This window comes from Rhinoderma darwinii, chromosome 2 (assembly GCF_050947455.1).
Source record: "Rhinoderma darwinii isolate aRhiDar2 chromosome 2, aRhiDar2.hap1, whole genome shotgun sequence".
Classification (NCBI taxonomy): Eukaryota; Metazoa; Chordata; class Amphibia; order Anura; family Rhinodermatidae; genus Rhinoderma; species Rhinoderma darwinii.
In genome coordinates this window covers 478,445,489-478,456,685 of record NC_134688.1, presented here as the reverse complement: position 1 = coordinate 478,456,685, position 11,197 = coordinate 478,445,489, and the positions used below count along the sequence as shown (strand labels likewise).

The window sequence follows — 11,197 nt, the reverse complement described above, 5'->3', positions numbered from 1 at the left end:
AACAGACAAATAAGAAAGTTATAGCTCTTTGAATGCGACTATAGAAAAACAACAAAAAAATTGCTTGGTCATTAGGGTCTAAAATAGGCCGGTCATGAAGGGGTTAACTTCTTACATTTCTGAGCCACGTAGACAGGAGATGCTTCCAAACGGGGAACTGCCACTGGCTGCCAGTTGTGACCAGGTGATTGTGACGGTCGATGACATCACGGAGTCTAGAACCTCAGGTTGATGAATGTTCCAGCATGGGCAGTAGATGTTTGCACCAGGCAGGGGAGGTTCAACCACAGCCTGGTAAGATGTCTACAGGAGGGTCCGCAAATAAAACCGCCGACAAAACCCTTCATGATCTGAATGCAAGTGACGATAAAGACGCCTTAACTGCCGAGAGTGCGCGGCTACTGACGGAGAACGCCGAACTGCGCAAACTCATGGGTCTAATGCAGGAGAACCTGGAGCTTCGCAGAACCTTAGGAGACCATGAGAAGAGGACTCGAAACCTGTCCCCCCCACGACAACCAAGGAAAGACTCAAAGGGTAAGACCCAGAACACACACAATGTATACACACCCCGTCCAGCCGGAGCGTTAACCCCTTCAGGACCCAGGATTCCCCTTCGTTTTTGCGTTGCGGCTTCCGTCAGATACAGCTGTTTTGTTTTTCCATCCCTGGAGCAGGATGAGGATTTGATATTTGCGGGACAAGTATTTATAATTTATTGATTAACTTTTGTTAACTTTTCTGGGGTGATGGAAAAATGACAGCGATTCTTCATTGTATTTTTTATGTTATAAATTTTCCGCTGTTCACGGTGTAAGACAAATAACATGATCCTTTATTCTATGGGTCGGTACGATTACAAATATCCTATAAGATCCTGTCAGTTCTGTAAGGTGTGAGGTGCGGCCTCCGGGGATAGGCCTTGTTTCTCCAGCGCATCCCACAGATGATCGGATTTTGGAGACATCTTGAAGTCTTCATCATGTTCCTCATCATCATTCCTGGACAATGTCCTGCAGTGTGGCGGGGGCATTATCCTGCAGTGTGGCGGGGGTGTTATCCTGCAGTGTGGCGGGGGCGTTATCCTGCAGTGTGGCGGGGGTGTTATCCTGCAGTGTGGCGGGGGCGTTATCCTGCAGTGTGGCGGGGGCCTTATCCTGCAGTGTGGCGGGGGGCATTATCCTGCAGTGTGGCGGGGGCATTATCCTGCAGTGTGGCGGGGGCATTATCCTGCAGTGTGGTAGGGGCATTATCCTGCAGTGTGGCGGGGGCATTATCCTGCAGTGTGGCGGGGGCATTATCCTGCAGTGTGGTGGGGGCATTATCCTGCAGTGTGGCGGGGGCGTTATCCTGCAGTGTGGCGGGGGCGTTATCCTGCAGTGTGGCGGGGGCATTATCCTGCAGTGTGGCGGGGGCGTTATCCTGCAGTGTGGCGGGGGCATTATCCTGCAGTGTGGCGGGGGCATTATCCTGCAGTGTGGTAGGGGCATTATCCTGCAGTGTGGCGGGGGCATTATCCTGCAGTGTGGCGGGGGCATTATCCTGCAGTGTGGTGGGGGCATTATCCTGCAGTGTGACGGGGGCATTATCCTGCAGTGTGGTGGAGGCGCTATCCTGCAGTGTGGCGGGGGCATTATCCTGCAGTGTGGTGGAGGCATTATCCTGCAGTGTGGCGGGGGCATTATCCTGCAGTGTGGCGGGGGCATTATCCTGCAGTGTGGTGGAGGCATTATCCTGCAGTGTGGCGGGGGCATTATCCTGCAGTGTGGTGGGGGCATTATCCTGCAGTGTGGCGGGGGCGTTATCCTGCAGTGTGGCGGGGGCGTTATCCTGCAGTGTGGCGGGGGTGTTATCCTGCAGTGTGGCGGGGGTGTTATCCTGCAGTGTGGCGGGGGCATTATCCTGCAGTGTGGTGGGGGCATTATCCTGCAGTGTGGCGGGGGTATTATCCTGCAGTGTGGCGGGGGCATTATCCTGCAGTGTGGCGGGGGTGTTATCCTGCAGTGTGGCGGGGGTGTTATCCTGCAGCGTGGCGGGGGCATTATCCTGCAGTGTGGTGGGGGCGTTATCCTGCAGTGTGGCGGGGGCATTATCCTGCAGTGTGGCGGGGGCATTATCCTGCAGTGTGGCTGAGGTGTTATCCTGCAGTGTGGCGGGGGCATTATCCTGCAGTGTGGTGGGGGCGTTATCCTGCAGTGTGGCGGGGGCATTATCCTGCAGTGTGGCGGGGGCGTTATCCTGCAGTGTGGCGGGGGTGTTATCCTGCAGTGTGGCGGGGGCATTATCCTGCAGTGTGGCGGGGGCATTATCCTGCAGTGTGGTGGGGGCGTTATCCTGCAGTGTGGCGGGGGCATTATCCTGCAGTGTGGCGGGGGCGTTATCCTGCAGTGTGGCGGGGGTATTATCCTGCAGTGTGGCGGGGGCATTATCCTGCAGGGTGGTGGGGGCATTATCCTGCAGTGTGGCTGGGGCATTATCCTGCAGTGTGGCTGGGGCATTATCCTGCAGCGTGGCGGGGGCATTATCCTGCAGTGTGGTAGGGGCATTATCCTGCAGTGTGGCGGGGGCATTATCCTGCAGTGTGGCGGGGGCATTATCCTGCAGTGTGGTGGGGGCATTATCCTGCAGTGTGGCGGGGGTGTTATCCTGCAGTGTGGCGGGGGCGTTATCCTGCAGTGTGGCGGGGGCATTATCCTGCAGTGTGGCGGGGGCGTTATCCTGCAGTGTGGCGGGGGCATTATCCTGCAGTGTGGCGGGGGCATTATCCTGCAGTGTGGTAGGGGCATTATCCTGCAGTGTAGCGGGGGCATTATCCTGCAGTGTGGCGGGGGCATTATCCTGCAGTGTGGTGGGGGCATTATCCTGCAGTGTGACGGGGGCATTATCCTGCAGTGTGGTGGAGGCGCTATCCTGCAGTGTGGCGGGGGCATTATCCTGCAGTGTGGTGGAGGCATTATCCTGCAGTGTGGCGGGGGCATTATCCTGCAGTGTGGTGGAGGCATTATCCTGCAGTGTGGCGGGGGCATTATCCTGCAGTGTGGTGGGGGCATTATCCTGCAGTGTGGCGGGGGCGTTATCCTGCAGTGTGGCGGGGGCATTATCCTGCAGTGTGGCGGGGGTGTTATCCTGCAGTGTGGCGGGGGTGTTATCCTGCAGTGTGGCGGGGGCATTATCCTGCAGTGTGGTGGGGGCATTATCCTGCAGTGTGGCGGGGGTATTATCCTGCAGTGTGGCGGGGGCATTATCCTGCAGTGTGGCGGGGGTGTTATCCTGCAGTGTGGCGGGGGTGTTATCCTGCAGCGTGGCGGGGGCGTTATCCTGCAGTGTGGTGGGGGCGTTATCCTGCAGTGTGGCGGGGGCATTATCCTGCAGTGTGGCGGGGGCATTATCCTGCAGTGTGGCTGAGGTGTTATCCTGCAGTGTGGCGGGGGCATTATCCTGCAGTGTGGTGGGGGCGTTATCCTGCAGTGTGGCGGGGGCATTATCCTGCAGTGTGGCGGGGGTGTTATCCTGCAGTGTGGCGGGGGTGTTATCCTGCAGTGTGGCGGGGGCATTATCCTGCAGTGTGGCGGGGGCATTATCCTGCAGTGTGGCGGGGGTGTTATCCTGCAGTGTGGCGGGGACGTTATCCTGCAGGGTGGTGGGGGCATTATCCTGCAGTGTGGCTGGGGCATTATCCTGCAGTGTGGCTGGGGCATTATCCTGCAGCGTGGCGGGGGCATTATCCTGCAGTGTGGTGGGGGCATTATCCTGCAGGGTGGTGGGGGCATTATCCTGCAGTGTGGCGGGGGCGTTATCCTGCAGTGTGGCGGGGGCGTTATCCTGCAGTGTGGCGGGGGCATTATCCTGCAGCGTGGCGGGGGCATTATCCTGCAGCGTGGCGGGGGTGTTATCCAGCAGTGTGGCGGGGGTATTATCCTGCAGTGTGGCGGGGGCATTATACTAAAGTGTGGCGGGGGCATTATCCTGCAGTGTTGCGGGGCATTATCCTGCAGTGTGGCGGGGGCATTATCCTGCAGTGTGGCGGGGGGGCATTATCCTGCAGAGTGGCGGGGGCATTATCCTGCAGCGTGGCGGGGGCATTATCCTGCAGCGTGGCGGGGGTGTTATCCTGCAGTGTGGCGGGGGTATTATCCTGCAGTGTGGCGGGGGCATTATCCTGCAGCGTGGCAAGGGCATTATCCTGCAGTGTGGCGGGGGCATTATCCTGCAGAGTGGCGTGGGCATTATCCTGCAGTGTTGTGGGGGCATTATCCTGCAGTGTGGCGGGGGCATTATCCTGCAGTGTGGCGGGGGCATTATCCTGCAGTGTGGCGGGGGCATTATCCTGCAGAGTGGCGTGGGCATTATCCTGCAGCGTGGCGGGGGCATTATCCTGCAGCGTGGCGGGGGTGTTATCCTGCAGTGTGGCGGGGGCATTATCCTGCAGTGTTGCGGGGCATTATCCTGCAGTGTGGCGGGGGCATTATCCTGCAGTGTGGCGGGGGCATTATTCTGCTGACAGAGGGCACTGCCACTAGGGAATAGCGCTGCCATGAAGGGGGTACTTGTCTGCAGCAATGTTTAGGTCGTGGGTACATGTTACTTCCACATGAACGTCAGGACACAAGGTTTCCCAGCAGAACATTGTCCAGATAGTCATCCTGCCCCCTCTGGCTCGTCTTCTTCCCATAATGCATCCTGGTGCCATCTCTTCTCCAGGTAAGTGCCGCACTCGGCCGTCCACATGATGTAACACGTGATTCATCAGACCAGGCGTCTTCTTCCATTACTCCAGTTCTGATGATCGTGTGCCCATTGTTGGCACTTTTGGAGGTAGACAGGGGTCAGGATGTGCGCTGTGGGTACACCGCCCCATATACAGCGAGCTGCAATGTTCTGCGTGTTCTGACGCCTTTCTACCATCGCCAGAAGTAACTTTATCAGTCATTTGTGGTACAGTGGATTTTCTGTGGGATCGGACCAGACGGGCTAGACTTCCCTCCCCCGCACATCAATGAGACTTGTGCGCCCATGACCCTGTACCCGGTAACCGATTGTCCTTCCTGGGAACACTTTTGTACGGTACTAACCACTACATACCGGGAACACCCCACAAGACCGGGAACAATCAGGGTGAGTAAGGAAAAATATCAAATAACTTTTTTAGACTCGTTCGATCTACGGAAAGGAGCTGATGGGGATTGGTCTTCCATCCTCACTAACAAATGAAGAAAAACCTTCCCAAACAAAGTAAAAGTATTTTCAAGAAAACTCATTCATACTTCTGTCCAGGAAATATAAGACCCCAAAACTTCTTCACCACCTAAATTTATCAGATAATAAACATTGTAGGAGATTCAACACCCAAACGTGGGACTTATCGATTAACTTTTATTATGGATTATTTGGGGGGCAATGAAAAAAAATAGCAATTTCGCCATTGTTTTTTGCGGGTTTTTTTTACGGTGTTCATCTTGCGGATTAAATTACATATTCAATTTATTGTTTGGGTCATTACGGTCGCGGCGATACCTTATCTGTGTACTTTTATTAATGTTTTTACACTTTTTCTAAATAAAACCACTTTTTATGGAAAAAAAATGGTTTTATTTCTTTTTTTACTGTCATTTTTATTAATAATTTTTATTTCACATTTATTACTTATTTTTTTAGTCCCACTCGGGGACTTCACTGTGATCTTCCCATCGCTGCTATAATGCTTTGGTATACTTAGTATACCAAAATGGTACCAGTATAAACTGCAGGTCGCCCCGCAAACAATAATCCCTCACGGCGCTCAATCGGCGGAAAAATTAAAAAGTTCCGGCTCTCAGAATGTGGCGACAAAACACTAATTTTATTTTTTAACCGCAAAACACAAGACCTCATACGGCGATATTGATGGAAAAATAAAAAAGTTACGGCTTTTGGAACCTGGGGAGGAAAAAAGGGAAGTGAAAATCCGAGAAATGGTTAAAGGAAAATCCGAGAAATGGTTAAAGACGAAGAACATTCTCTTCTCATTTTATCTTCCTTATATTACTCCATATTTGGGATAAACTTTTAGAAAATTGCGTTAGACGCCACCTCTGTCCTGATTCCAATGCCTATGAGGAATGATCAAAAATCCACGGAGCCAGGAGAAAATGGAAGGAATTTATTAAGATTGGCGTTACATACGCCAGTATTAATCCAAACAGTGCTGGAGTGCGATGCGACGCATTTATGAACGCTCTTAATACATTAGATGCATCTCTGGCCGTCCTTGTGCTAGAAAATCGAATGTCTTCCATCTGTGAGCTGCGCGCCACTGAGGCTAATGCGAGGACCGCATCAAGAAAGGACATAGCGCTTTTTTGTATGTATATAATATCCTTATTCCAGAATCTTTGGTGACGTATAATCTGAATGTGCAGTAATAATAATCATCTTATATATATTCGATATCGTCTTTTTAATAACTTTTGTTACCATTATACCTTCTAACCCAACGTGGCGATTTACCCCAAGGCTACGTTTTTGTTGTGTGCTAAAAAGAAATGTGTCTTAACCCGTAAGTGACCGCCCATAGGTGTTTTTATGGCGGCCACTAACTATTCTGATGCAGTAGCCTTTTTACGGAGCCGCATTAGAATAAATAATCGCCGCCGGGAGCAGTTAAATCTCCCTGCTCTCCGCTACCTCGAAACATGCTCGAAACGGCCGGATGGAAATCAGTATCAATCCCGCCCATTTAACCCCTCAGATGCGGCGTTTAATAGCGAGCGCCGCATTACAGTGTTTTTAGAGCAAGGGGGCTCGCTCTCTCACCCCAACGGCACCCAGCAATGCCATCGCAGGGTGCCGGTGTCTTCTATGGCAGCCGGGGGCCTAATAAAGGCCCCCAGGTCTGCCTCTTGTTAATGCCTGCTAGGCCATGCCGGAGGATACACAGACAGGCAGTAATGAACTGCAATATAGAAGTATTGCAGTGTATTATAAAAGCGATCAGATGATCGCCGAGCGAGACTAAAAAAATAAGTTAAAGAAAGTTTAGAATAAATAAAAATCACAAGTAAAAAAAATTAAAAACCCAATTTTTCCCCTTACAAAATGTTTTATGAAAAAAAAAGTTACACATATTTGGTATCGCCGCATCCGTAACAACACCAACTATAAAGCTATTACATTATTTAACCCACACGGTGAATGCCGTAAAAAATAGAATAAAAAGCAATGCCAGACAATGAATTGCTGTTTTCTGTTCATCCTGCCGTCAAAAAAGGTTGCTAAAAAGTGATCAAAAAGTCGCATGTAGTCCAAAATGGTACCAATAAAAACTACAAGTCATCCCGCATACAGCTGCATCGGCAGAAAAATTAAAAAAAGTTATGGTCCCTGAAATATGGGGACACAAAAACAAATACTTTTTAAAAAAAAAAGTGTTTTTACGGTGTAAAAGTAGTAAACCATAAAAAAAATATACATTTGGTATCATAACGACCCGCTAAATAAAGTTATTATGTTATTTATAGCATTTAGGACGAAGAAAAAAAAAAAGTGGTGAGATTGCCGGGTCTTTATCTACCCCCCCCCCCCCCCAAAAAAAGTTAATAAAAGTTAATCAAGAAATTACATGTACCCCAAAATGGTGCTATTAAAAAATAATAATAATTGTCCCGCAATAAACAAGACCTTTTACAGTCGATGGAAAAATAAAAAAATTCCGCAACATTTATAGTGGCAGCGAAGTCAACAAATCCCAGGAAAAAATCTGCTGCAAAAACATTCGTAAATTGGTTTTTAAAACCTTATCCACGTGTACTGCAAATTGCTGCAAATGTTCATTGCCAAATCTGCAGCGATTCCACAATTCAGCCGGTGTCATAGTGAAGCAGATCATAAGATATTCGCACAGAAAAGTATACAAAAAAAACATAACAAATAAAAATAAATAAATATGTAAAACAGTAAAACCTCAATGGGGTTAAAAAAAGAGTAATAAAAAAAGAAAAATATTAAAAAATACAAAAAAAAAAAATTACAAAAATTTGATTATTTTGAATAAAATACATTTTCTTGCGAATACATTGAATAAAAATGAATAACCTTCACTGATCAGGTATCCGCACAACTGTTAAAACCGGAAGAATTCATTTACTGGAGTTTGTGTGAATTGTATAAAAAAAAAATAAGCCAAAAAAACTTTTTGTAAAATAAAAGAGGGTATAAATGACACTAATTTATACGTATCCCCAAACAGCGCCTAAATAAGATACAATGTCTCCCACATAAGACCGGATCTCATACAGCCCCATCATTAAAAAAAAAACAAAAAACGTATGGCTGCTGAAATGTGGCAAAACGAAAAAATGAAGTGCGTCATTAAGGTCCAAACAGGCTTGGTCATTAAGGGGTTAAGGTCGACGACTTCCCGGACGTTGTTATATACTGACCAGTGGCCCAGGAACGGAGGGAGGGACACTTAGTGCCGTTTTAATTTGCAACAATTGTTTCATTTTTAAGCCTTCGCCTGATTTTACTTTGCAGATCCGGAAAAAGTGAAGCAGTGTCAGCGCATTGCCGGGGAGATCGCTTTTCAGCTGGACCGCCGTATTCTGTGCGCCGTCTTCCTGGAACGACAACGACTTTATGGCTACCGAGTGGCTAATATAAAAGAGAAGATTTTACAGGTTAGAAACGAACACTATCGGCCCATATTTATCATGCAGTTTACGTCAAGTTTTGGCGTAAATTGTGAAGAAAAAAATCACAGCGTGCGACAAATTTGCGGCTTTTCTCGTCACTCATCAAATTTGGAACGTGACGAGAAAATTGGGAGAGGTCTACAAGGGGATGTAGTTTTAGTTAAATTTATGTATGAAGCCTGAAAATGGCGCAAATTTTGTTGCAAATCTACTCTTGCTCAGAGCAGGCAAAGAGTGGAATTTAATTAGAATGGCGTTTCATACAGTCTTACACTGAGTTGCGCTAGAGTGAAACGTGCAGAATTTATTTGGCGCAACTTCTCATGCTGTTGCGGCAAAATATAAAATATACGCCTGTCATGAGCAAGCGTAGATTTACGTTATAAATTATCCCAATTTCTGGAGTAAATTATAGCAAATCTGCCAAATATGCCAGTCTTCGTAAATGTGGGCCGCAATGCTTTATTATATTAAAAAAATGTAAAGGTTAAAGGTCACCGCAGGTCCTCCGACTGGTAAAGTTGATGATGTATATGGTATATGTCCACGAGCAAAAATACAGTTTACTTATATTGGTTCACTTTCTGTATACAGAATTCTGCAGCTTTCAGAGCTGAAATCTCCCAGCATCCCCTGCTTGTTCAGTTTCTGTACAGAACTTGCACTCATTTTCCAGGTATAGTCCTTACACCAGGCTCTGTACAGTCATCTGATAAAGGAAAAACGAACTGTCCCCCGGCATCATAGAAGCTCAGCTAAGCTGTTAGGGGTGTGTCTGACGACAAGCTTGTCGACTGTCACCAATTGGCAACTAGCAGAATTGTGAATACAGCTCTGGACTGTAATGCAGACTGTAACTTGGGACAAGATAAATAATGCAACGTATTTACAACGTTTCTCAACTACTCCTGTAGATTATGTCTAAATGAACTTTATAATCATGTTCAAAGGTGGAGAAACCCTTTAAAGTACAAGCACATGATTCCCCTTCTAGTCCCAGCTCATCCAGTAGATGATCTGTGGGGGTCCGACACCCAGACCCTGCACCGTTAAGCCATTCCATCTGGATCCGGGCACCGGACGTACATCCGGTGGATAGGTCATCAGTTGTCCGGTAGTTGAGAACCCCTTTAAATATGAGAACCTAAAAGGGCATATGGAATAGGGTCACTGTATGAGACAGCGCCTCTACAAAGATACCACCGAGATACACCTTGCTATGGGACCGAAGGCTTTGAAGAGGATCTGTCACCTCTCCCGACATGTCTATTTTACTAAATACTCATATTCCGCATGAAATAACAATTCTGGAACAAATTCTCTTAGGACTTTGCTTTGTGCAGTCCCTCTGTCATTCCTCCTGGAAATGTATGAATAAATTAACAACTGGCTGTTGTCATTCCCCTTGTCAAGGGGGCGTGTCCCTACACAGTCTCACTCTGTCAGCACTGATTGGACGTTGTCAGTCTGTGTAGGGACACACCCACAACTGGTAACAACCAGTTGTCAATTTTTTGCATACATTTCTAGGAGGAATAACAGAGGAACGACACAACATAGAGTTCTAAAAAAAAAAGGTGCACTAGAATTGTTATTTCATAGGGAATACAAGTATTTAGAAAAAAAAGAAGTCAGGAGAGATGAGAGGTCCTCTTTAAATCTACATCCCCCCGGGGGCGAATTCTACCCTGTTCACAACTGTGCTGTTATATAACCTAAAAAAAATCATGTATGTAAAATGTACATTTAAGTTTTATTTTGTAAATCCAGGTAACCACATGTCCACTGACCGGTAAAATAGATGAAAATTTAAGATCTGAGTTGACCCTGCGCTACCATCACACAATGGATCAGTTGAAGAAGTTGGGCTACGACCCCACCGTGCACCCCTACCTTACAGAATATCTGGTCAACACCTATGGGATCAAGAGGGAGAGAACTCCGACCACTGAAGATCCGTCCTCCGTCAATGACCCACAATTCCTGGGCAAGATGATAGCCGAGTATATGGCAAGTGATAACGTGGAAGACATCCTGGTCGCCCTCAAGTGTCTGGCATACCTCGCCAAACAAGACGGAAAGTGCCTGTTCATCTGGTGACGGGAGGATTCATTCAGAAGTATTGCCCAATCACAAATAAATGTTTCCAACTCAAATTAAATTTAAGAAAAAGTCATAAATGTATCTTGTGATAACAATGGAAAATAAGGTAATTCTGCCCATGATGCATCGCTCACCCCACAAAGCTGGCGCCGGGTTTCACAACCCAGGCCAAAAGGATCGGGTGTTTGTTTTCTCTTTCAATGACCCCTGGGCCACTACCCCACAGTACCCGCATGATCTTCTACTATGGTATATACGCCTGAGAAGACCCAGGAAGATAAATAACCATCAATAATCATTTAAAAAAATGTTTAAATTACCTAAAGGCAATCAAAACATCAAAAAAACATCTAAAACATCACACGTCAGACCACCACAAAACAATTCACACACAGGACAGGGGAAGTCCTTGGAGATACAAAATA

At 47.6% G+C, this 11,197-nt stretch overlaps 1 protein-coding gene across 1 annotated transcript; it reads left to right on the top strand.

The window, feature by feature from the left end:
• Window positions 1-236: 236 nt before the first annotated feature.
• Window positions 237-10,830, top strand: LOC142741672 (speriolin-like). The gene is made up of 3 exons (XM_075851016.1): window positions 237-537; window positions 8,512-8,654; window positions 10,440-10,830. The coding sequence occupies exons 1-3, from the start codon at window positions 246-248 to the stop codon at window positions 10,767-10,769; spliced, it is 765 nt and encodes a 254-aa protein (XP_075707131.1). The 5' UTR covers window positions 237-245; the 3' UTR covers window positions 10,770-10,830.
• The last annotated feature ends 367 nt before the right edge of the window (window positions 10,831-11,197 follow it).